The 25,781-nt window shown below is 38.1% G+C and overlaps 8 protein-coding genes and 1 pseudogene across 9 annotated transcripts; 4 read left to right on the top strand and 5 right to left on the bottom strand. All coding sequences in view use genetic code 12, as the record gives it.

The window, feature by feature from the left end:
- Window positions 1–51: 51 nt before the first annotated feature.
- CUP5 (H(+)-transporting V0 sector ATPase subunit c) lies at window positions 52–778 on the top strand (the record flags this gene model as incomplete). The annotated part of the gene is made up of 2 exons (XM_067689933.1): window positions 52–65; window positions 310–778. The coding sequence occupies 2 exons, from the start codon at window positions 52–54 to the stop codon at window positions 776–778; spliced, it is 483 nt and encodes a 160-aa protein (XP_067551233.1).
- A 109-nt stretch (window positions 779–887) lies between these two features.
- Window positions 888–6,751, bottom strand: I9W82_001210 (annotated as a pseudogene). The gene is made up of 5 exons: window positions 6,043–6,751; window positions 5,002–5,794; window positions 3,390–4,555; window positions 2,503–3,184; window positions 888–2,448 (listed from the first exon to the last, which is right to left on the bottom strand). Coding segments are annotated over exons 1-5 (4,911 nt in total).
- Window positions 6,752–7,186: 435 nt separating this feature from the next.
- On the top strand, window positions 7,187–9,883 carry I9W82_001209 (putative E3 ubiquitin-protein ligase; the record flags this gene model as incomplete). The annotated part of the gene is made up of 1 exon (XM_067689931.1): window positions 7,187–9,883. The coding sequence occupies one exon, from the start codon at window positions 7,187–7,189 to the stop codon at window positions 9,881–9,883; it is 2,697 nt and encodes an 898-aa protein (XP_067551232.1).
- Window positions 9,884–10,088: 205 nt separating this feature from the next.
- RIP1 (ubiquinol--cytochrome-c reductase catalytic subunit) lies at window positions 10,089–10,933 on the top strand (the record flags this gene model as incomplete). The annotated part of the gene is made up of 2 exons (XM_067689930.1): window positions 10,089–10,137; window positions 10,341–10,933. 2 exons carry the CDS (start codon window positions 10,089–10,091, stop codon window positions 10,931–10,933), a joined length of 642 nt encoding a protein of 213 aa, XP_067551231.1.
- Window positions 10,934–11,101: 168 nt separating this feature from the next.
- On the bottom strand, window positions 11,102–11,962 carry I9W82_001207 (uncharacterized protein; the record flags this gene model as incomplete). The annotated part of the gene is made up of 1 exon (XM_067689929.1): window positions 11,102–11,962. One exon carries the CDS (start codon window positions 11,960–11,962, stop codon window positions 11,102–11,104), a length of 861 nt encoding a protein of 286 aa, XP_067551230.1.
- A 727-nt stretch (window positions 11,963–12,689) lies between these two features.
- I9W82_001206 (PKC1) lies at window positions 12,690–19,489 on the top strand (the record flags this gene model as incomplete). Its single annotated transcript, XM_067689928.1, has 2 exons — window positions 12,690–15,514; window positions 15,970–19,489. The coding sequence occupies 2 exons, from the start codon at window positions 12,690–12,692 to the stop codon at window positions 19,487–19,489; spliced, it is 6,345 nt and encodes a 2,114-aa protein (XP_067551229.1).
- Window positions 19,490–19,810: 321 nt separating this feature from the next.
- Window positions 19,811–20,665, bottom strand: RAS2 (Ras2p; the record flags this gene model as incomplete). Its single annotated transcript, XM_067689927.1, has 1 exon — window positions 19,811–20,665. One exon carries the CDS (start codon window positions 20,663–20,665, stop codon window positions 19,811–19,813), a length of 855 nt encoding a protein of 284 aa, XP_067551228.1.
- Window positions 20,666–21,606: 941 nt separating this feature from the next.
- I9W82_001204 (uncharacterized protein) lies at window positions 21,607–24,051 on the bottom strand (the record flags this gene model as incomplete). The annotated part of the gene is made up of 1 exon (XM_067689926.1): window positions 21,607–24,051. The coding sequence occupies one exon, from the start codon at window positions 24,049–24,051 to the stop codon at window positions 21,607–21,609; it is 2,445 nt and encodes an 814-aa protein (XP_067551227.1).
- A 152-nt stretch (window positions 24,052–24,203) lies between these two features.
- On the bottom strand, window positions 24,204–25,445 carry CMK1 (protein kinase; the record flags this gene model as incomplete). The annotated part of the gene is made up of 1 exon (XM_067689925.1): window positions 24,204–25,445. The coding sequence occupies one exon, from the start codon at window positions 25,443–25,445 to the stop codon at window positions 24,204–24,206; it is 1,242 nt and encodes a 413-aa protein (XP_067551226.1).
- Between the last annotated feature and the right edge of the window lie 336 nt (window positions 25,446–25,781).

Genomic DNA, 25,781 nt, shown 5'->3' with positions numbered 1-25,781 from the left:
TTCTTCCATTCAAGCAATCCATCAATCTTATACACTCATATTAATTACATAATGTCAGATTTGTGGTATGTCAATTTCAATTTCAAGAATATGTCGATGCATTGATAAGGAGCCATGTGGTGATCCTTCACGATCCCCTCGTGTATCATCAACTAGTCGACGACGCACATTCTTTTTTTCTTCGAAAGTTGGGCCAATGAATTGAAATACCATTCCAATTGTGTATCGCAATCATTGCATATATCCCTAATCATGTACATGTATAGGCCGACTTCCTACTCAAACATCTTACTAACAATGCCTTTCTAGTCCTGTTTATGCACCTTTTTTTGGGTCCATCGGCTGTGCGTCCGCTATCATCTTCACCTGTTTTGGTGCATCATACGGTACCGCTAAGTCTGGTGTTGGTATCTGTGCCACATGTGTGACTAGACCTGACTTGTTGGTCAAGAATGTCGTCCCTGTTGTTATGGCAGGTATTATTGCTATTTACGGGTTGGTTGTTTCTGTTTTAGTGAGTGACTCTTTAGCTCAAAAGCAAGCATTATACACTGGATTCATTCAACTAGGAGCAGGATTATCAGTTGGATTATCCGGTTTAGCAGCAGGATTTGCCATTGGTATTGTTGGTGATGCTGGTGTTAGAGGTACCGCCCAACAACCAAGATTGTTCGTTGGTATGATTTTGATTTTGATTTTCGCAGAAGTTTTGGGATTGTACGGATTGATTGTTGCTTTGTTGTTGAACTCAAGAGCTTCTCAAGATGTTACATGTTAAAGGACAATAAAAAAGCTGACGTGAGAAAGAGGAGAGAGAAATCTTTACGAAGGTGAAGAACGATGTGTAGATCATTTAGTCAATAAAAACCAAAGTTTTGCAATGTAACTTACTCTATAAACTTTTGCCCAATTTGAATCGTCAACTTCTGTCTCAACAATTTGACCATATCAGTGAATTTATTAGGAATTTTCGACGCCCTTCTCCAGTCATAGCTCTCCAATTGTTCTTCAGATATGCGGTTGACAGAAGCTACATAGAGCTTTTCGCCTTCCTGCTTATTCTGCTCGTTGGTGCTGCTCTCGTAGTCTTCGATTAACTCAATAATCGTGAACAAGTCTGGTTGACGTAGTTCTGATCCACCCTCCAAATATGGGAGAAACTGACACAATAGCAAAGGTTTGAATTTGTCTGGTAAAAAATTGAAATTCAAAAGATGAACTATTCTCGAGACCAACAACGATGTATTCGAGGTGCCTTCCTTCAACGAATCGTAGAACTCCTTTAGTACTGCGTACGGTGATATGCATTGCTGTATAATCGGATGGATAGAAAAGTCAACTTTTTGATCAACAATACCGTTGATCACTTCATCTTCTATTGGTGCGTTGCATACAATACAGTCAGCAAATATAACATCCCAAATGATGTACTGGATCTGATGCAATCCTTCCTTGTGGTATGACCCAGATGTTTTGTTAGGGTCATAGCAGTCGACAAAGTTTTCCAACGCTTCGTACAAACGACCCTCGTCAAGAGCACGACAACCAGCTTGATAATTGATATCTTTTGCAGTTGAAATCAAGTGTAAATCTGCACATACTGTCAAGGCCCATTCTTGGTCGTCAGTGTCCGCTATCTCGTATTTTGGTAGAAGATGGGCTATAGTACGTTTATTTCTCTCTTGAACCCTAGCCGACGGATTGAGTAGTTTATTGGATAAAAGACCAACACCAACAGGAACAAGTGGGTGTATATTCAAGCAATTATAAGCATGGTGCAACAAAAAGTACTCGGAAATTCTCTTTTTATCAAATAATTTCTGCAAGTTGTTGCTTTTGTGAATATTTGTGGAGTAGTAGGAATCCAAATAGCCTTTGTATTCCAAGAGTAAAGATACGTAAGCTGCTGTAGCTGGATCAATGTCAAAAATACCTTGTAGACCTTTCAAAAGTCTGCCTTCCAAGAATTTCAAAAGGCATGATTCAGCCAATTGATAGTAATCTGCATAGTCGTCTTTATCCGAGTTGAAAGACGGAGGTTTCTCTTTAATGGCTTGTTGAAAGTACTCCTGGTAAACGCTCGCATCATCACGGATTTGATATAAGGAGTAGGCCAAGTACAATTCATACCAAGTTTCACAGTAGTCAGAAATGGTTCTTGAAAACCCAGACAATATACAAGCTAGATCGTAGATTTGATTTAGCATTATTTGATAGTTGGTACCATTTGAAGCTTCGGGAGCTGAAATATTGACCGATGCTAAACTATCACGAAACTCACAAGCTGATGATTTCCATTGTGGGAATTGACCTTTATCCACCATAGATGTATAACTTGAAAGTAGGGTTTGTAGGTCTTTTATAGCATGATACAAGTCATCCTCGACACCTTTGAGTTCCTGAAAGTTGGAGTGTTCAAGGACGTTTACCAGTTGATCAAACAAGCCTCTACAAATATATTTTGATAAAAGCGTGTTCCAAAAAAGGTAATGTGTGTAACACAGGGAATTGCTAGTCATAACCTCGTTTACAAGATCAGCCGAGGGTTGAGGATCAAGCATGTTTACCCATTTTAATATAATATCGGGTTGCCTCCTCATGTCATCGTTAAAGCAGCAAGCTTTCAAGCACTCTAATATTACCTGCAAACATTTAAATTTTACCACAGACAGCTCACTATTGCTGGATTCAGACTGCTCGGTAAAGGAGGTTGCTAAATGGTCCACGATCGAATCGTACGCATCGTCAACTATTTGAGTCTTGGAATGTTTTGGCGCCTCATCTTGAAGAGTGATGACACCAATTGGTTGGAAAAGGCTTTCCTCTTCTGCAAGTTTCATACTCTCTGCTAAAGCTTGGATTGTAGCAAAGTTAGATTCAACGTATTTGATGTATTGGCTATCAACTGCTGTTTGACTTCTTAAACTGGAGCGATATCTCTCTTGATCAAAGTGGAACTGAAGAACGTCATCTGAATCTAGCCACTGAGATAAAGGTACATAATCAGTCGGATCAAAAAAGTAGGACGAAAGAAAGGAGCTTGTGGATGCCTGAGAAAGAGATTCTCGAGGCTGGGAAATTTTACCCTCTTCGTTCGAAGGTGAGTCTGTGATAATTCCCTCCGTCTCTGATGATACTGTGGTGTCGATATCATCATTATCCTCTACTGGGATATCTAACATCTCTATGTCCTTAAAGCCACGATTCATGTTTACCAATTCACTCAAGTGGGCCACTGGTTTGGTGTGTCTGTTTATTTTTTGTTTTCTATTTTTGCTTTTTTTCTTTTTCGTATATTTTTGATGCTCAACAGAATATAGTCAGCTTACAAAACACTCTTTGATAGTAAGTATGTACATTAATAAATGATAGACTCCTCTAAATACTACATAAAGAATATATCTCCTGCAATACACTTTTATTTGCAACCAAATTTGGGAATTCCAAATCGTTCTTAGGGTCCTCATCGCCAAAGAATTTGAAAAGTATTCTGCCATCAAGGATAGGGATTGGCTTGACTATGGTAGAATCAGGTGTTACCTCCATTTTTCGAATTGGAAAGTCTTTCTTAGACCCATAAAGTTTCAACTCAGCTTCACATTTCTGCAAAATTTGTTCCCAATCCTTATTGATGATCTTGTTCAAGGTGAAAATTCCACCGTTCAAAGTTCCAATCCTGGCTACCCGCGAAGTATCTCCCTCTTGACCAATTGAGCCTGTTGTTGAATTAATTTGATCTCCATCTATAACAAATTTGACTCCTTCGGGATGTACGTTGGACACTACGTTAACCAAGTAGATATTTCCAGACGAGTATCCTATAACATGATAATCATCGAAACTTTTTGCCATTGTATGGGACATAGTTGTGAGATACTTCTCTTGCGAGCTCAGTATAGGAAAACTTCTATTGTTGAGAAGACCGACAGTCTTGAAGTAGGAAACCCCAGACATAGCATCTGCGATTAAATAATAGTTATCGCCGACAGTCAGGGTCAACCCTACTGAAGTCGCTGCTTCTGGATAAATTTTACTTACCTCGAACCTTGCACCTTTCATATTACGGAGGTTGCAAAAGAAATTGAGCGTTCCTGTTATCAAGCAATCTCCACTGCGATCACTTGAATCGTATGTCATACTCGTAAATTTCATTTCATCTAGGCTTTGGTAGCCAGAAATATGTGACTTTTCAAAGAGTCTAATCTTATCATCCAATATTTTGAAGATTGTGATGGGATACTTGCCACTCGATGGTAGACACATAAAGCCGGTAAATGGATCCAAATCAAAAAGTATGAATTGCAAATCTGTAAGTTCACATAGGTCTACCACCTCAGTGTCATCGTGGAATTTGAAAACATCATGGATGGCGAGAGTTTTTGAGTTTATGAGCAACAATTCGGTCCTTATCTCTCCTGGTGTGCTTGATTTATCATATGCCACAACGACGACATATTTGCCGGCTTCTACCGGCAAGCTCTTCACAAATAGTTTATCAGAATACACGGATTCAAATTCCTTCATGTCGGTTACTTCTTCAAAGTAAACTTTAATTCTTCAACAGCTCCATCATCGAATAAGACAATTGCATTCTCCGTTTTAGCCTCGGTAATATCACTTCCTAAAGTACAAAAATGAACATCAACAGCATTGGTCCTGTCAATTTTTGTAAGTACAAATTGATTCAACTCTTTCTGCTTGCGAGGTACCACTAGCCCCTCCGAGTTTAATCCAATGATGTGATTATTTTTCCTCTTCCAAACGTATGGGATGTCTGATACATTTTCCGAAATCAACTTTGTTTGTATTAACTTTCCTTTCAGCAAGTGGAACTGTGCTTGCTCGAAATCACCATTAGTAAACAGGAGGAAAGTGTAAACCGTGGTTTTTCTCGACTCCTCAGAACTCTCCACAAAAATGCACGTCGAGAAAGCTGCTCTGTCTGATTTTCCTTGATACATTAAAAAATTTCCTTGAGAATTTACATTCCATATGTCATACTTTCCTGAGAGCAAACAGCAAATAATCCAGCACGAATCTCCGTCTTTAAAAACATCAGCGCTTGAAATTTCATTCACTCCTCCTTGATAGTTTTCAGGATTACAGTGGATCCCATCTAAACTCTTCAGGAAATCAAAGACATGAACCTCATTGTTTGCCGTCAGCATCAACACAAGTCCCTCTTCCGCATGTATTGTACCAAATTTAATTTCACTCTCAAACTTAAAAGAGCCGTTTATTTTCAATCCTCTTTTTGTAATGACCACGTCTTGCAGCTTGACTTTCGATACCATTAAGATATCGGTTTCCGTGAAATCCTCAATTGGAACTTTTGTAAACTCACTATCCACAGCATGTACTTCTATTTCCAAGTTTTCTAGCTCACTTCCAAATAAAAGTCTATCACCAAGATCGCCGATGACCTTCAATGGGCCGTCCGATATTTTTGCTTCCCTTTTTAGGCTATATTTGCAACGAGGTGCAGTATACTTTCTCAATTGACTCCCATCCCATCCACCCTGACATGCAAAAAATTCGTCCTTACTTACTTCCTTCAAGTCAATGATTGGAGGATTACCCTCTATAGTATCTAATATACTGATATTAGGTCTGCTGGGTAAGACTTCAAAGAGTACCGACTTGGACGTTTTCGACGCCTGGAAAAACAAATTCCCATTAATGTGATGTAAGCCATTGAAATTTGGTATTGTGGTGAAGTCAAGATCTATGATATTGATTTGATTAACCACAAGACTACTATTTGTGGAAGCTTCGAGGTCCATATAAAGCAAAACTTTTTGCCCGTTGTTGTCGTTAGTAACGTCCTTTGTTTATCAATTGGCTCAAAGCACTTGTATGTCATCTTGTTTTTCCCCCTCCCAGGCTTGTTTAGAGTCATCATTAAATATGCATCATGTGTTTTTGTTGAGACAAATACATTCTTCATCTGTCTTGCTATAGATATATGTCTGAACCGTTCTGGTGGAAAGTAAAACATGCTTGAGCTCGTATAAACAATTAAACCAAAAGGCTGTTGAAGACATGGCTGAATTAGAGATGGCTCCTCTTCAAACAGTGCAAGCTGTCTCGATATGTTCAAAGTTGAAGTAGTATTGGACCATTCTAGATACCGAATATAGTAGGATGAAGTTATATCTTTGTAAAGTACCGCTAGCGTACAAAAATTCGACTGGTTTAAAGCTCCTTCGGCGGCACCACCGCCTTCGCTCAATCTCACTATCTGTTTTATGTCAATCTGACCAATGCTTCTAGTATTGGGAGGGGCAAATTCTTTGGACGTATCTAGTATATTTCGGACGGAAAAGACTTGAACATTGGAATAAAAAATATGAAATATGATGAACTCCGGGTCCACTTCCCTCTCTGGTATAATTATCGGAGCGTCGAGGTTGGGAGATACACGTTGGCCCTTAGTGGAGAGCTTTGCAACGACTCTAATTGCTGACTGTGATTGCTTCTTGTGTAAACTGGTGAACTCGATAAGTTTGATTTCATAAGCTGAATCTATGAAGATGACATACGGTTCTCCATCTCGACTGAATTTTGCCCAAGATCGTAGATTGTTATTCAAACTCCACGTCGTCACAAATTCCAATGACTTTTCCTGACAAAAGTGTACCGAAATGGTACTTCCTTGAGCGAGCAATAGTACTCGTTTACCTTTCCAATTGATAACTAGTGACAAGGATATTGCCCGTATATTGTTTGAGGTTTCAGTCAATATAAACATTATTTATGGGGCAAAAGTGGAATTACCAATATGAACCTATATCCAGTATGTGCAGATTGTCCTTGTTAGATAGTACTTTGTTTGATTTCGGGATAATTGAGTTGGTATTCGAAGGGCTGCCTTCAGTATATTTTTTTTCTTCAAAAGTAAATTGCACAAAGAAGGGTTTATCACAAAACAGATTGAAGGTACAGCCCACATATCAAACAATCTCCTTCTCCCCTGTCTTTCTCCCTTTTGAGGAATATGCAATCTTTTTTTATATAAACCAGGCAACTCATCTTTTCAGAATAAAAATTATCAGGTAGACATTCTAATTTGAAATCCAGTGTTCTTGGCTTTGTTGATATCAAAACTGCAATCACCTCATAATTGTCCAACACATACTTATCCTTTTGATTTACATAGTTGGAGGAAACAACAGCACATTGTCCTATGGGGTATAGGACTGCCGAAGCCCGCTCCAAAATTTCAAACACATCATCGTGGAGCTTGAAGGGTTTGTGGGCTTCGTCGCCACAGACTTCCAGTCGGCCCACCTCCGACAAAGCCGGCTCTGTCCAACATACGCGAAGTAAGGAGCGTTCAGGCGAATCCCAAAAATCAAAAGAAGACAAGATTGCTGCAGCTCTGGCAGGGCTGGGTAGTCTGAATTCATCACATTCTCAAATAGTCAACAAATGCTTTTGCTGTGGTACTATCTTAACTTTCCCCAGTAGTGCTACAAAATATAAGTGCTCAATATGTCATACCACAAATTTTGTGGCGTCCCAACATGGTGATTCGCTTAGCTCACACATGCCCGCTGATATGATGTCTTTTGAAAATATTGATTGCATGATTGAGGAATGTTTGACGTACGCGTCATCGGAGGAAGGCAAGGACAAGTCTTCACGTGAGATATTTCAACAAGTATACACCTACTTGTATTATGGATTCAGGTCCTATGATATCCTCAACAACTCCTTTATGGCTAAACAGCTAAGCCATCGACTGCGTCATCACGCCAATATTAACTTTGCGGAAATTAGAGATACTTTTAACTTGCTAACTAAACTACCCACAAAGAGACCTCTTTATTCTGCACTAAAAGGAGCCAGTGACCAATTAAAGAGAATTCTGCCCCCATCGGACAAAGTGACGGAGTATAGGTGGCTCTTTGTACTACTTGAAATCCCTATCTTGTCCAATGCATTAGTTCCTAGGAATCTACACGCACGATCAATGAGCAACGACCATGAAATTAAGACATTGTGCTATGATATTTTGAAACGATGTTTGGGAGTTCTCTCGTGTATTGATCACACTAAAGTTGTCAGTTATTTCATTTCTTGGATTTCTCAATTCAGCCAGGAGCAATTTGTTCACACAGTCGAAGTAATCAACCTATACATCACATTTCAGTTAAAGAAGTACTTCTACTTGGCAAATAACCCGCATATAAAGCTACTGCTGGCTCCCTCGCCCGATATCCTGGAAGCAGACGAGTTAGAGTATTTTCAAAGTGTTAATTTGAAAAATCACATCGAGTCTAGGCCAACCTCACTGGATTTACCTGGCCCGCTCCTGGTTCCATTTTCACAGCAAACCACCAACACATCAGCTAGAGATAAGGGAAAACACGGCAAGGACGCAAAGATTCGAGTTCAACAATACGGAAATGACTGGCGAATAGTATCAGCCCTGAAAGTGCTTTCATTATTCATACGAGCAAATAAGATGAGGAATGACAAAGTTCCAGTGTCAGTATTTTACAACTCTCTTGTGGATTATGTCAATATAAAGTTGGATTTTGATTCATGGCAAAGTAAAAAGAAGCTGCATACGTCACATATATGTAAAGAACCAGAGCTTAAAGTCATCATTGGATACATACACGGAAAGGGCATCAATAACAGCTTGTTTGATGATGCTTTGGTATATCTATGCCAGTACCCGTTTCTTATATCTTTGGGAAGCAAGATTTCAGTCTTGGAATATGAGGCAAGAAGGCAAATGGAGCGCAAAGCAGAGGAGGCGTTTATAAACTCATTGGATAAACGGGTTGTGATAGATGTTTATCTAAGAATTAAGGTGAGGAGAGACCATATTGTGCAGGACTCCATGAAGGCTATCAAGCTGAATTTGACAAACTTGAAAAAGAGTTTGAAAGTGCAATTTATTAATGAGCCTGGAGTAGATGCTGGTGGGCTCCGCAAAGAATGGTTTATTTTGCTTACCAAGGAAATCTTCCATCCACAAGCGGGGTTATTTCATAATGTCGAGGATTCTAATTTGTTGTGGTTTAACAATTTTCCACTAGAGGACGCCGAAATGTACTTTTTGTTTGGAGCAGTGTTAGGTCTTGCTATTTACAACTCTACAATCTTGGATTTACAATTTCCTGCTGCATTGTATAAAATCTTATTGGGCAAATCACTCGAGAAGGAGGATTACAAACAATTGTATCCGGAATCCTATAGAAACCTTTCCCAGTTGAAAGTAATGTCCAGCGAGCAGTTGAAAGAATTGGAGATAACTTTTGAGGTAACTGTAAAGGATGCTTTTGGGAAACTACATACAAAAGAGTTGATTCCAGGTGGTGCTAAAGTCAAGGTGACGGAGGAGAATGTGGATAATTACGTCAATAAGTATATGAAATTTTTCATGAGAGATGGTATTCGTCATCAATTAGACTCCTTTGTGGAAGGGTTTAACACCGTTATTGCAGGTAATGCCTTATCATTATTTCTGGAAGAGGAAATAGAGCTCTTATTGTGTGGAAGTGACGACCATAGAATTGATATTGACGTGCTTCAATCGGTCACAAAGTATATTGGATGGCCCAGTATTCATGATGCGGCAAGTTCCAACATAATCAAATGGTTTTGGGAACATGTTGCAACTCTAAACAATTCGCAACGCAAGAAGCTACTAGTGTTTGTCACTGGGTCCGACCGAGTTCCAGCAACAGGGATACAAAATCTTCCATTCAAAGTGAGTCTTCTTGGGCATGGATTAGACAGTGAGAGGCTTCCTATTGCCCACACTTGTTTCAATGAATTGGCCATCTACAACTACAATACTAAAGCCAAGATGATTGAAAAGCTAGAAAAGGCAGTAAATGAAAGTTCTGGCTTCGGTATCAAATAGCTTGGTTGTGTATGCGCTACCTCTTATAATTTAAGCCAATAAAATTCATTGGAAAAAGTATTGAATAATAAACAGTGTGCAGTCCTGTATACAGTGTTTCTTAATGCTTGTTTTTTTTTTTTTCTCTTTTCTTCAAATTCTGAAAACTGATACCCTATTGCTCAAAAGTTCAGTCACAGACCAAAGAACATCCGTTGATACAATCATGTCGTCACTTGCAGTGAGATCATTGAAAAATGGCTTGAACTTGAAAAGTATGTTGAATTGAAAGAAAGGGGAATGGGAAGACAGGAGAGTTCTATACAAGTGATCAAAAATGGACCAACGGGAATTGTAATCTTGCTGCCATCCTGCTTATGGATTCAGGGCAGACCTGTACCATGATCATTGAATCCACTCTTTTGGTTTCCTTCCTTATTTTGCTTTGTACATTGCCAGTATACTAACCCAGCTATAGACTCAATCAGAACCTTATCTTCAACTTCATCCCAATTGTCTAACTACCAACAACCAGACTTTTCATCCTATGTAAACAACAAAAGCCCACAAGCAAGCAGAAATTTCACCTACTTTATGGTTGGTTCTATGGGATTGTTATCTGCTGCCGGTGCCAAATCCACAGTAGAATCATTCCTCTCGTCTTTTGCTGCATCAGCAGATGTGTTGGCTATGGCCAAGGTTGAAGTTAAATTAGGTGCTATCCCATTAGGTAAGAACGTCATTGTCAAATGGCAAGGTAAACCAGTTTTCATCAGACACAGAACTCCAGAGGAAATTGATGAAGCAAATGAAGTTGATGTATCTAAATTGAGAGATCCTCAAAAGGATTCAGACCGTGTCCAGAAGCCTGAATGGTTGGTCATGTTGGGTATCTGTACACATTTAGGTTGTGTTCCTATTGGAGAAGCTGGTGATTTTGGTGGATGGTTCTGTCCGTGCCACGGTTCCCATTACGATATCTCAGGAAGAATAAGAAAAGGACCAGCACCTTTGAACTTGGAAGTTCCTGAATACACCTTCCCAGATGATGACACGTTGACTGTTGGTTAAGCATATTTATTCAGCAGGGACCCCAAACTTTCCTGTATAATATAGTATTAAAAATTTTTATAAAGGATTCATTGAAGTGTTATTTGTAGAACTACGTGAGAGTTTTCCATCTGCAAATCTATATTTGATCTATAAATCTATAAATAATACAAACTTTTAAGAGAAACCTCATACTTCGAACACCTCGATTTTGGCTTTAGCGTGATTTCTTGCTGTCACAATACAGTACTCTGCTCCTAAAGATACGCCAGAAGATGGTCCTTGTGCTTTGTTGTATCCATTCTTTGGATTCAATTCACACTCCAATCCGTTGCAATCCTCAGGGTTATCACAAACAATTCTAAGACCAAAGTTTGGTGTGTTGCCACTAAAATCATCAATATGTTTCGGATTAACGCCAATTTTGACAAAGGTATTTCCACTTGAGTCGGTATTCATTCCAGCAACATAAGGAGCCCAGTTTCCAACTTCTTTATCTGAAGTGCCCCAAATACACCCATTTTTAGTTGACACACCGGGTGGGTTGACGTAGTAATGAGCTGCAGTACTGGCATAATAATCGGGTCCTGGAACAGCCAAGACTTGTTCCTCGCCACTTTCAACATTTGTTGGAATCAACATAGCTTCATTTCCTGGCAATACTGTTTGGCAAAATGCAACATCCTTAGCGGCGTTGTTGACAACTGAAACAGTGCCCTCGCCTTCAACACAAAGTTCTCTATCATCAAATGGTTTGCTGGTCGAGCCATCGCTATTGCAGTATAATCCACCATCCATAGAAGTTGGGTACAGGTAAGTTTTGGCTTCGGGGTTCCACTGGTTCATTAGCTGACCTGGTGGACAGGCGTATGGGCAATATTTTCCTGGTACACAAGCCTCATCTGGACTCATTGCCCAACCAGCATTCACTCCATCAGCATAAACTGATACGAGACCTTCTTTCTTGGGGAATTTGCATTTCTTAATTGGACTAGCTAGTGAGGCAGTGTAGACTGAGACTAGCACGATTAGTTTTGAATTTAATAGCATTGTGTATTGATGTAGATGTAAATGAAGTAACACTTGGATAATCCAAAATGGACCCGTCCTCTCATCTTATATAAACCTTTTTCAAGCCCTCATGTGGTCCAATTCAGTAATCTTGGCAATCACTCGATCGTCAGATCTGTAAAATAAATTGTATGATAAGTCAGTTCAGCAGCACTAGGAGAAATATAATTCGCCCATAATGGCACGGTTGCAAAAAAAAAAAAGAAAAGTAAGAGAAGTAAAAGTGGTCTATTTGTAATATGCAGGATCACCCTACAGAAACTTGCAGCCGTCTGACCCCATACTTGTCACTGTGTATGATTCACGTGGTTTTTTTTAAGAGAAAGAAAGGAACCCTAACTAAAAAGAAATTCAATGTCACGATAGTGTTGTGGCATTTTGTGATAAGTTAGCTGGTTATCCGACTCAACTTTTGCAACATTTCAAGGCAAAACTTTTCATGAAAGAGCAAAGCTGTCGATAAATTAGATTCATGACCACAGTGAAAAGAAACGTCATAGAGTTTCTTTTTCCACCAGTGAGAGATGAAGAGACGTGAATATTATAGTTATTAAAATGACAGGATGTCAGATATTATGTGTTTGGTGTCGCATTTGGTGTCGCATTTGGTGTCGCATTCAATGTTGCATTCAATGTCGTGTAAATGAACCTGAAAATCAATTTTCAATTAATCTCCTTGCGTTTCAGCATAGCTCCTCCACAAGCGATGGCTTCAATCACCCGGGCTGTTAATTGGGACAATGTTCTTGAGCAGCAGTTTATTGCTATACCACCAGCAGCTGATGAAGTAGTGTTATATCAAACAAGTCATGAAGATCCTAACATTGAGTCGAATGCAATTGTTCCATTAAAGTCGAGAGGAGGCTTCGACAACATTCAATGTTCAAGCTACCTGAATACTCGTCCAGGAGTTATTGGCGTTGGCTCATTGAATGGGAGCATTTCAATATTTGACATTAATTCAACATCATCTTCGATGTTGCATTTGCAAACCAAACAACCAAGACCTTGCAACTCGTTATCGTTCAACCATTCAAATTTAGTAGCAGCAGGATTTGACAAAGGAAGACAAGATAATTCATTGCAAATATGGGATATACTGGACTACCCAAAGACAGGAGACGGTAGTGGAGATACTACATCTCTGCGTCCTGTACTGTCCTACATTCCGAATGAGGCCATACTTTCAACTGCATTCCTTTCTGAATCCAATGTTATTTGCGGATCTTATAAGTTCTTGAGAGAAGTCGATACTAGGACAGATCTGCCAACATACCAAATTGCGACAAAGTGCACTTCAGGATTGATGGTTGACCCATTCCAACCACATATATTCCAATCATATAGCGAAGATGGAACCTTGTTTATTTGGGACAGAAGAAAACTTACTAGTAATAGCCGGAAGTCAAAAGCCTCTAGCAGCAATGTTCTCATCGAAAGTCCAATATTACAATTCAATAAGCTATTGAGTGGACCTTCCTTCAGAAAGAATCTCCGTCCTTGTGTGAGATATTCAGCTGTTCGCAGAGGAGAATTTTCAGCCATATTCAATGGTGACCTTATACGGCGATGGCACACGGGTGTTGTGCCTCCAAAAAAGGTTATCTCAAATAAAACGGCCGAGTCTCTGGTATTACAAAGCCTAGTTCAGCAATCTTCAGTCTTGTACAAGCCAACAGAAGAATCCTTGTTTGTATCAATGGTACTTGATGTTAAAACAGACTATGAAAAGGTTGTGTCTTTTGACTATTCTCCGGACATTTTATCACACACCTCCACGAATTTTGTGTGTATGAGACAGTCAGGTTCCGTGTTTAGAATGCCAGTGGTTGAATCGATCGAAGCACTTGATTTTAACCCGTATAATGAGTTTTCTATAGCTGGGCCGGAAGGTACAACTACAAACTTTCTTACTCCAGATTCGTCTGCAACTACAGATCATGGTAGGAGAAGAATGCTGTCTCGTCAATTAAATGTTGACGAGTTGTCAATTGACGACAACTACCGAAAGCGTTATGAAGAAGGACGAAACTTCTTAGATAATACCTCGGTGACAGTTGATGACAGCTTTGAAGATCAAGGCATGCCTAATGAAAAGCCATTTTCATATGATGAGCACGAGTCTGAGCCAATACTTGACAATTACTTGGATTCCAACTCTATCAACATCAATGATATATGTGTTGTTATTAGAAAGCGTGCTAGCATGGGATATGGAGTTCTTCCGGACAAAAATATAGAGATTTTAGAAACATTGGATCCAAATGACAATCAGCTAGCACTAAGAAATGTGTGGAAATGGCTTAGTTTAGCAAAAAAGTCATTGGACAAGGGAACCATGATATCGGAAGGTATTGACTTGGGGTATCAAGGCGTACAAGGTATATGGAATGGAGTTGACGCTTTGAATGATCAAAATCGAGTCATTGCGGCTAGAGATAAGATAAATGAGGCTTGGTTTTCACAAGCTGTAAAATCTATAATTGCATCCAAGGGTAAGAAGTTTGTTGGAATCAATATACCAGAGAATAGTGAGAAAAAAGCACAACGTAAATTATGTTTAATAGTCTCTGGATGGTATCTTACAGGAGATGAGTTTGATGAAAAATTGCTGCAGTTGGTATCCATGGGTATGGTATCGAAAGCTGCAGGGTGGGCTGTTTTCCATGGTAACGTGACAAAAGCAATTGATATATTGGGCAATTCAAAAAAGGAGAGATTGCGATTGATGGCCACGGCTATAGCTGGGTACTTGGCATATAAAAATACAAATACAAACAGTCCGTGGAAAGATCAGTGCCGTAAAATGGCATCAGAGTTGGACGATCCTTACCTAAGAGCAATATTTGCGTTTATCGCTGATGACGATTGGTGGGATGTTTTAGACGAGCATTCTCTTCCCTTGAGAGAGCGGATAGGTGTTGCGGTTCGATTTTTACCGGATCGTGATTTGACTGTTTATTTGAATAGAATTGGTGATACAGTTGTTCAAAGAGGAGAGCTCGAGGGTTTAATCTTGACTGGAATTACTCCAAGAGGAATAGATTTGTTGCAAAGTTTTGTTGATAGAACCAGTGATATTCAGACTGCTGCATTGCTTTCGTCGTTTGCGTGTCCAAGGTACTTTGCTGATACTAGAGTCCGGCATTGGATCGATTGTTATCGAAACCTTTTGAACAGCTGGCGCATGTTTAGTGTCAGAGCGAAATTAGATGTTTCTCGAACAAAATTGTCAAAAGCATTTGATGGGGAGAAGAAGATTAAAGCTACACCTAAGCAAGTATACCTTCAATGTAATCGTTGCAATAAGAACATATCAAAGGGGTATAATAATGTGAATAACCAGAATTTGATGAAACAGTTTTCCAAGCCAGGCGTAAAGAAACCTAGTTTATTGAACTCGTGTCCTCATTGTGGTGCACCCTTACCAAGATGCGCGATATGTATGTTGTCACTTGGTTCAGACATTCCATCTGACCATAAATTGAGCAATTCAGTGCATGAAGAAATTGACAATAAATTTAAGAATTGGTTTAGTTTCTGCTTGAGTTGCAATCACTGCTATCACGCCCATCATGCGGAAGAGTGGTTTTCAACCCATTCTGTTTGTCCGGTGCCTGATTGTGAGTGTCAATGTAATAATAAGTAGAGAAATGTGTATAAAGATATATATGGTCTATTGGTAGCAGTAAAGGAGAGTTTGAACCGTATGTTTTTTTTTATTTTTTTATTTTTTTATTTTTTTATTTTTTTTTTATTTTTTGTTATTTTCAACAATTGAATATTTACTCTTTTTGGACAACAGTGTATACATCACGTTTTGTTTTCTACTTCTTTCACAAGTTAATCCAAATTTAAGAGACAAAGTGGACACAGTTATAGCTTTTGACAGACGTTTTACAGATCAGTCATACATAGTCCACCACGAGCCCACTCACTTTTTTACCAAATTTGTTATTTGTTTACTGTTTTGTTTATTTTTGAAGGCGATCGATCTACATCATGTCACGCCAGGGGCAAAATCCAAACCCAGAGGATGTGATCAAGGACATCAGGGGTAAGATGGAGATCGAACAGAAGATCATTCAAGGATATCAGGATGTCAAGAAGAATTCATCAAATGCTGAAGTTGTCCAGAAATGTAAATCAAAGATTATTGAATCACAGACATTGATCGACTACTACCAGCAATCAATCAACAAACTTACTCGACAAATGCAGAGTATGAATGTGAGAAGTGGAGATGATACTGGCTCCACTATATCGGAGTATAAACCATCGTACTCGAGGTTGGACTTGATCAAATATGAATGTCCATCCTTAGGTCATAAAATTCAACACATGATCCAACAGTTGCAATTTAAACTTCAAGTGGAGAACCAGTATGCCGAAGCAAATAAAAAGATTTCCCATCTTTATCTCATGGATGGAGATAGATCTTCAAGTAATGCAGCTGAAGGTGGACGTGCCGAAAGTGATCAAAGAATACAACTTTTGGAGAAAGCATTGAAAAAGTATCAAAACTTTAACATCAACTCGGAGGATTTCAATAGAGACTATGAAATCATGGATACACCAAAACATGCTAGGAAACCATTGAGTGGTAAATTGGCAATTTCTGTTACGTGTGTTAGAGATGTGGATCATATGGCTACTGCTGCTTTCAAGAAAAGAGATACAATAGTCACTGTGAAAATCGATGATGTTGAAAGGGCAAGAACAAAACCATCAAAAAATGACAACTGGACAGAGGAACTTCTTATCAATGTCGAAAAGGGTCATGAAATTGAATTGACAGTGATGGATAAACTGGGAGGTACTTACGTACCAGTTGCTGTAAATTGGCTTTCTTTATTTGATGTTGCCGAAGAGATTCGTAAAAAGAAGGTTGCCAAGGATCAAGGTGCTAGTGGTTGGTTACCAGCAAGCAATTTACCACAAACAAACGGTGGTAATGGTAATTATGGAACAGCATCCGGCTGGGGTACTGATTCGACATTGAATCTCCCACCAAGTGATATTACTCCTCAGAGGTCACCCATCAAGTCTGAATATGGCAGTGGAGAATCGTCTCAAAAAGTTTCAGTAAACACCTGGTTGAGTTTGGAACCTTGTGGTCAAATGTTGATTAATATAAACTTTGAGAAATCTATTACCCAAGGTAAGCAATTCAAAGGACCTCTTGGAAGACATGGCGCTATTCGTCAAAGAAAAGAAGAAGTGTTTGAACAACATGGACATCAATTTGTCCAGAAACAATTTTACAATATTATGTGTTGTGCACTTTGTGGGGAATTTTTGCGTTATACTGGGTTCCAATGTCAAGATTGTAAATTCTTGTGTCATAAAAAGTGTTATCAAAAAGTTGTCACCAAGTGTATTTCCAAATCTGGTTCTGATCATGATGCGGCACAATTGAAGCATCGTATTCCTCACAGATTTGAACCAGTCACAAATCATGGTACTAAGTGGTGTTGTCATTGCGGTTACTTGTTACCCTGGGGTAAAAAGAGTGCCAGAAAATGTTCTGAATGTGGAATTATGTGTCATGCTCAATGTACACATTTGGTTCCCGATTTATGTGGAATGTCATTACAAATGGCGAATGAGATTCTTGCTACAATTAAGTCCACCAAAGTTTCTCCAAAGAAGTTAAAGCAAATTCAAGAGAAGGTGACTGTTCTGGATATGAAGCATGAGCCTAATTATAGGAATCAAGAATATCGCTCACCACCAATGCATGAGAAGCAGCAACAACAACAACAGCAGCAACCATATGAACAGCAGTTTAAGTCCCTACCACCAAAGCCCCCTGTTTCAGGCAAGTCATCAGGTGAATCTATCGAAACATTGCGCAATTTACCCGAAGAGGACCACGACGACCGTGATTTCAATGCAAAACTTCCCACCACCACACAGAAATCATACCAACCACCAATGGATAATACTTCACATGCACGTGCAGCTAGACGTCGTCCCCCAATGGAGGAAGAGCAAAGCAGGGTTTCCACAAATGAGCACCAATATCGTCATCCATATGGAGAAGAGATGCGTGACCGTGATACCCATGTTGAATCAGCAGAATATGCACCAAATGATGATGCTGCTGCTGTTGATGATTATGTTGTGATTAATGAAACGTCATTTATTGCTGATGATGATAAGAATAATTATGCTCGTCGTGATGAGTTTGTTGATTTTGATTATAAAAATCAGTATACTGAAAACCAAATCATATCACCAGAGGCTAAGGATGAAGTTGTTGTTAGTCCATTTTTGGATAAAGCAGATGATGAAGGAAGGGGTGATGCAAAGAGCAAGCTCGAGACTTTAGACCCATCGGTGCCTGCTGCAAGAGATGAAGACTACAAAGTGAATAAGCCTCAGCATAAGCATCATCATCACCACCATCATAATCGTTCCCAATCTGGAGTCACCACTACTACTACTACTAGTGCTTCCGGTAAATCTTCCTCGGGTAAATCGAAACGTCGCAAGAGAAAAGTTGGATTGGATGATTTCCAATTTCTTGCTGTATTGGGTAAAGGTAATTTTGGTAAAGTGATGTTGGCCGAATCAAGACATACATCCAATTTATGTGCCATTAAAGTTTTGAAGAAGGATTTTATTGTTGAGAATGATGAAGCTGAAAGTGTTAGGTCAGAGAAGCGAGTGTTTTTAACAGCCAATAAGGAGATGCATCCATTCTTGTTGAATTTACATTGTTGTTTCCAAACTGAGAATAGAATATATTTTGTAATGGAGTATATTTCTGGTGGTGATTTGATGTGGCATATACAAAAGAATAGATTCACTGCCAAGAGAGCCAAGTTTTATGCTTGTGAAGTATTGTTGGGATTAAAGTATTTCCATGATAATGGTATTGTTTATCGTGATTTGAAGTTGGATAATATTTTGTTGACTACAAAGGGACACATCAAGATTGGTGATTATGGATTATGTAAAGAGAATATGTGGCATGGCAATACTACATCTACATTTTGTGGTACACCTGAATTTATGGCTCCTGAGATTGTTGCTGGAAAGAATTATACTCGCAGTGTTGACTGGTGGGCATTTGGAGTGTTGTTGTTTCAAATGTTGTTGTGTCAATCACCATTTAAAGGTGATGATGAAGATGATATTTTCAATGCTATTGAACATGATGAAGTGAAGTATCCCGTGAGTTTATCGCGTCAAACTGTGCTTATATTACAAGCGTTATTGACTAAAGACCCACAACAGAGGTTGGGAAGTAGTGAACGCGATGCCGAGGAGATTATGGAACATCCATATTTCCAAGATGTTAATTTTGATGATGTTTTGAATTGTCGTATACCTGCTCCATATATTCCTGAAGTTAGTTCTGAGCATGATTATTCTAATTTTGACCAAGAGTTTACTTCAGAGACTCCTAGATTGACTCCTGTGGAGACAGTGTTGACTTCGGAGATGCAAGAACAATTTAGAGGATTTTCGCACATTTCTGAAACGGCCGCCATTTAGTAAAAAGAGTTAAAAAAGGAGATGGTTTTTGGTGGTTTGTACGATATCTTTATATTTTTCTTTAATGTACAATGACTTTGTAATAGGGTTGCTAAAGTAGAGGTACTAGAGGTTGGTTGTATAATCTGTTATATATTTCTATAATAGTAATCCATTCTATAAAATAGCAAAAACCAAAAAAAAAAAAAAAAGCGTGTGGTAATCGTTGAAGTGAATCATCATCATCATCATAAGATAAAAAAAAGGGAAAATGAAAAAGGGTCGTAATCTCATAATAGTTGTAATACTCGTAGTATAAATTTCAAAGCAGTTGAAGGTGAATCAAGTGATGATACAACACTTGTTTTTCAGGTTGTTTGATTGTCTCTTGTTGGATGATTTAGTTTGTCTATTGTTTCTGATACTACTACTACTACGAGTCTTTTCAGAAGAAGAACTGGCTCGTTTAGTTTGCAGGTCCGATTCCGAAGCGTTGGGTTGGTTATCAGTGGTTGTTGTCGTTGATGTCTTGTTTTTAGCAGGATTGCTATTACTATCCTCTTTAGTAGATATCATTTGTATTCTACTACTATCTCCTTGTTGTTGTTGTTGTTGTTGTTGTTGTTGTTGTTGTTGTAATTTTGGCCCCAATGAAGTCTCATTGGCTTTAATTTGAGTTATATTATCAAACAATTCAACAATTCCAACATTTTCCTTTGCTGAACATTCACCAAATGCAATTGAATTCAATTTAATAGCCATTTCACTGCCATCTTCAAAAGGAACCTGTCGATGCAATTCTAAATCTGATTTACAACCAATGATGAAAACCGGTGGCATTTCTTCAATCTCTCGAAGTAGGCTAATATGATGGAAATAATCTTCAATTGATAAGAATGAAGTTAAATCATCAATAGCATAAGCAAAAATTAAACAGGATGCGTTAGCGATTGATAGTTGCATACTTTTCGTATACATTTCATTACTGAAATCTGAGTCATAAATGGTCAAGATATCACAATCACCTCTTTTGTTTATGTATTTCTTGGTGTATAAATCTTGATCTTCGATATCTTCTATAAATTGATTATGAACAAATCGATAAATCATTGATGATTTACCAACGTTTGATGAACCCAAGACACAAACATCGTATTTTTTGGTAATGACTTGTAGGTCATCATGACATACATCCATTTTCAGTTTAGTCATAGTCGTCGTCCCTGAATCAGTGTGTGCGTTTTTATCGAATATACCTTGAAATTGGTCAGCTCAGATAGTAAGTAGATAAGTAAGTAAGAAGAAAGACTGGTAAAGCCCAAATGTTCTTTCCTCTGAGTTGTGTTGAAAAGAAAGTTGTAGTTTTATGTTTATAACAGCAACTCTAATAAAGTAGAAACTCAGTTTATTTGTTTATTTGTTTGTTTGTGGATGTAGGCAGTGTGTGTGTGTGTGTTCTCTTTTACTATTGTTAGTATTATTATATATGAAACATCAAAAGCTTAAAGGTACACAAACCAACTAACAATAAGCAAAAAGTAGTATGGTTATATGGTTACACAAGAGTACATAATGATAAATTTAAAGCAATATGCGTATGCAGGGTACACATATTATATAATACTAAGTGGTGTGTATTATATTGGAATGTTAAATGGTATACGTGTATATATGTTGTATATATGGTATATGTATATGGTATGGTATATGTGTATATGGTATGTATGTATGGTTTATATATGTTTTAGATGATGTCATATGATTTAGTGTATAGTGTATAATTGTTATTGTGGTTTTGTGTAAGTAAACTGTTACTTCAACGGTTATTAAATTTCTTTTTCTTTGGTTAATAGTACACTACTACTACTACTACTTTTGTACTGTTTGGTTCCTGGAACTCCGGATGTGTTTCACTTTCCATAGACTAAAAAAAACGCCAGTAACTATCATAACAGGCTCTTTAATTACATCACTAAGCACTATAATCAATACACCATACATTCTATCTCACACTTTGTTGTTGTTTCTTATCTAAAAAAACGTATACACGTATTCTTATTTCAAAGCAAAAAAAAAAAAAAAAAAAAAACAATAGCCTTGTTCTGTTATCTTTCAATCTCATAAAAGCCACAGAATGCTCAGATATCCAAAAGCTGTTTCAATTCAGCTTCACAAGAATCATCATACTCAACATCACTAAGATCACTCATATCAATATCTAAAACACTGTTTATTTGGCCTGTGGTGTCCCCTTCAACTGAAACATTTAATCCATCAGCAGAAAATGTTGGAGTTTGCGCCTCCTTGTCCATACCACTTTGCTCCTCATTGACAAGTTTAATAATCTCTTTATCAAACTCTCGCATCCACACTTTCATCTTTTTATAAACATTAAAACTTGGTTTATTCTCTTTCCATATAGTACCAGCCAACTCCTCTATATCTGTTTTAAACTGTTGTAAACTGTCATACCCATTGTGTTCATTATGATGCATAATTATTTTCATACTTTTAACAACAACAACACCCAGTGCTGTTGACGATTTGGGAACATAGTTGAAAATCACATTTCCTGGATCGCATTTACCATTCAATTTCTCAACTAACGTTTTAATAACTTGACTTAATGGGAAATAATACATATCAGCAATATCCAATGACAATTCCTCAACTTCTTTACCAACAACTTGCCTTTGAGTATTCAATTGATTCATATTGATCAATTTTTGCAAATCTTCAACCAATACATTGGCAAACCTAATCCGATCATTAATTTGTGATTCATTAGGTCTTGTTTGTTCCAAATTGTTAAAATCATACAAAAAGGACCCAGACGTTGCGGATGCTCCACCATAACCACCACTACTAACTCCCCCTCCTCCAGCACCTGAGCCCATAACTAATGTACCAAAATCATTATTCTTTCTCACCAATGGTGCTCCATTCTTCAACTCCCGCTTCAAACACCAATATCGACAAATTTCATTAGCTATCCTTGTCAAATCGAAATTAATTTCCTCTTTAGTACGATTTGGCAACACACTCAATTCAACAACTTGATTCATTGATTCTTCTGGTAAATTTATTTGATTTTCAACTTTTAATGAATACATCAAGTCAACTAATCGATCACTAAATGCTTTTGGTGCAATGGGGGTATTTAATTCAGTTTTCCATTTGAAAATATTCAATTTATTGGCAACTTTCTTGTCACTGCTCAATTTTGCATTTTGTTCATTTAAAAGCTTGGTGTCTCTATAGTAAAGTCTGGTTTTCTCAATACCTTCAAGAATTAAAGGCACTCTATCCAACTCAGATGGTGGGGTATGTTTATCACAAAATGACCGAAGTGTAAGCTTATTAGTCAATGCTCCTTTCAAACCTTGTGTCATTTCCATATGTAATCCAGCTCTCTTGGCACAAGTAACATGATAGGCTTGGAAACAATTCTTATTTGTACATTGTATACAAGCACCAACTCTTTGTCGACATATATAACAAGTCAACTTCCATCGACTCTTGGGTATAGACTCAATTCCTTCAATAGGTTCCATGTATACTGGATTAGCAAAATACAATTCATTAATCCATAACCCACAAACAACATGTCCCCATAAACTATTATCCAATTGTTTAAAAGCTCCCGTAGTACTAGGACAAAATACACATTGTGTCACATTATTCTTATTAATCATACATTTCCGACATAGCCACTGTCCTTCAGGGATAAATGCCACACCATAGCATTCCTGATGCACAGCAATATCACAACCATCACAAAATACAATAGCATTGGAATTATCACAATCACTATCATTACAAACAGCACATCTTTGATCATAAATGGACCCCGGTTCAATCCCATCATCATTGCCATACTTGGAATTATTATGGCCCATGGTTAAAACTCGATCATTGGAACCCAAGCCAGAACCATGTCCCTCAACATTAGTCAACATATTCATTCGATGTTCAAGTTTACTCCATTCATCCTCCAACGTACTAATCATCGTTTCAAACACCTCGGGAGTAATCTTGATGACATTGTGTTCTTGCAGATTGCGTTCTTGTAAATAAAGCGTATCTTGTTCATCCATATCGTATTCAACTAGTAGTTGTCGTTTATTCAAATATTGTTTAATAATTGTCTCCTCGTCTGCGTTAGCATTGTGTTTCACTATACTCGTTGGTACTTCAAACTGTCGTATATAAGTATCCTTCTCATTACGATCATTATTCTTCAATGGCTCTTGAAACCCAAATTCAAGAAGTTGTTTATTAAACTTGATGTTGGGGTTGGGTACAGTTGGTTGAATCTTTTTAAACACCGGTGCTTTAAGATTAGTGATTTGACCAAAAGTGGATGAGCTTGAGCTACTACCACCGTTTGTATAATGTTGTGTATTTTCTCCCTTTTCCTCCTCGTGACTCTCCTTTTTGATGAAAAAGACTGGAAGTTGCAGTGATTCATCTAAATCAGGGTACAATTCAGATAGATCCTTCTCCTCGCGTGGTTTTTGAACATACGCATCATGATTCAATGGAGGTACATAGTTGAGACCAGAAGCATAATTAGAAGTCATATCATTTGGATTTTTAAAACCCTTTGTCAAATCGTGACTATATTCGTATATAACTATTAAAAAATTGATTCTATAAGAGAGGAAGAGAACTGTAAACAGTATGAGTCTCGTAAATTCTTTCTTGTTTTTTCTTGGTGTGCTACCAAGTGATTTCAAATGGAAAATTTGGCTGGGGATCGCTTCTCTTCAGCAACACGTATTCCACTTCCTTTCTTGTTGATCAAGTCTTCCTTCAGCTTCTTTAAGTGTGCCCACGATTGTTCTCGCGAGGGACATGTCGAAGTAATGGGAGTATTTAATTCAGTAACACATTCAGGAGTCGTGCAAAATGCACCTCTTGCAACAATACCATCATCTTCTCCATCACGGTAACTTGCAGGAGATTGTAAGGAATTGCCTCTTGTGTGAGTTTGTTGAGACATGTTTTGAAAAATCTTGTGTATTTCTGCCTTTTGTGTTGCAAATATAGCTGATTCTGAATCACCAAGTGTTCCTTGAGTTAAGCTGTTGCGACTATCCAATTCACTCAGTGTAGGTCTATTATCTGGTAGTGTCTCGAAACACGATAGTATAAAGTCTTTAGCAGATTGTGGAATATCCTGCCAATATTCATGAGGCTCAAATAAATATTTCTTATTCTTAATGGCATCCTTGGTCTCATCATCTGAATCGCAATCAAATGGTAAATACCCACACAACATAAAGTATGTACATACCCCAATGGCCCAAACATCAACGGGAAAAGTGTACCCTAATTCTCTGTTGAACATTTCAGGGGCCATATAACTTAATGTACCTGACATATCATGTAGTTTCTGCTGTGGCTTCAACACTCTAGCCAAACCAAAATCACCAAGTAATATCTCATTGGCATCTTGCAGTGAGAACAATATATTTTCTGGCTTTATATCCCTGTGAATTATGGAATTGGAATGTAGATACGACACTGCTGATATTAGCTGAGTCACGATATCCTTTGCTATTACTGGTTCAATTTTCCCACCAGGAGAATCATAAACAATTTTATTAAACAAGTCACCACCTTGAGCCAAATCAGTAACGAAATAAAAACTGTTGCAAGTCTCAAAGTAATCAAACAACAGAAGAATTCGAGGATGCGACATTGATATTTGACTCAATATTTCAAATTCACCTTGTAGTAGCAGCTCCAAACCATAGGATAGACTTTTGTTGTATTTCTTAGCTGCATAATGTTTACCTGTGTGTTTATTTTTGCATTCGTAAACCACTGAATATGAACCTTCGCCAATTGAAGTTTTCGAGAGCATGTACTCCGAACTTCGTGAGGCTATGGTGGTGGTGCTGGATGGTCCGGAATCTGGTGTCAGTTCTGTACTCCATGGAGTAAACCTCTTGGTGTATAGGTGGGACATTTCGTGAGTGGAGTAGTGGTATACCTGTGACTATCTTTGGTCTCTGATGAATAAAGCACGTTTCTCTTCTCCAGTGTGATAACTGAAATTTAGCAACCACAAAAATTAAACAAGCAAAAAAAAAAAAAAAAAGAACTTTTCTTCTGTCTTTCTTTTTCGGCTGAATGACAATAGACGGATATGCAAAAACTATTATTACGCGTCTACGTAGACTTCCTAATATAGTATACTGTGCGAAAAGAGAAAACAAAGGTGTTCATTTTCCTCATCCTGCACACAGATTACCTCATCACTCGCTTCTTTAAAAAAAATTATTTTTACAACCAACTTTTATAA

The sequence above is a fragment of the Candida metapsilosis genome (assembly GCF_017655625.1).
Source record: "Candida metapsilosis strain BP57 chromosome Unknown scaffold1, whole genome shotgun sequence".
NCBI lineage: Eukaryota > Fungi > Ascomycota > Pichiomycetes > Serinales > Debaryomycetaceae > Lodderomyces > Lodderomyces metapsilosis.
This window is presented reverse-complemented; position numbering and strand designations above follow the sequence as displayed.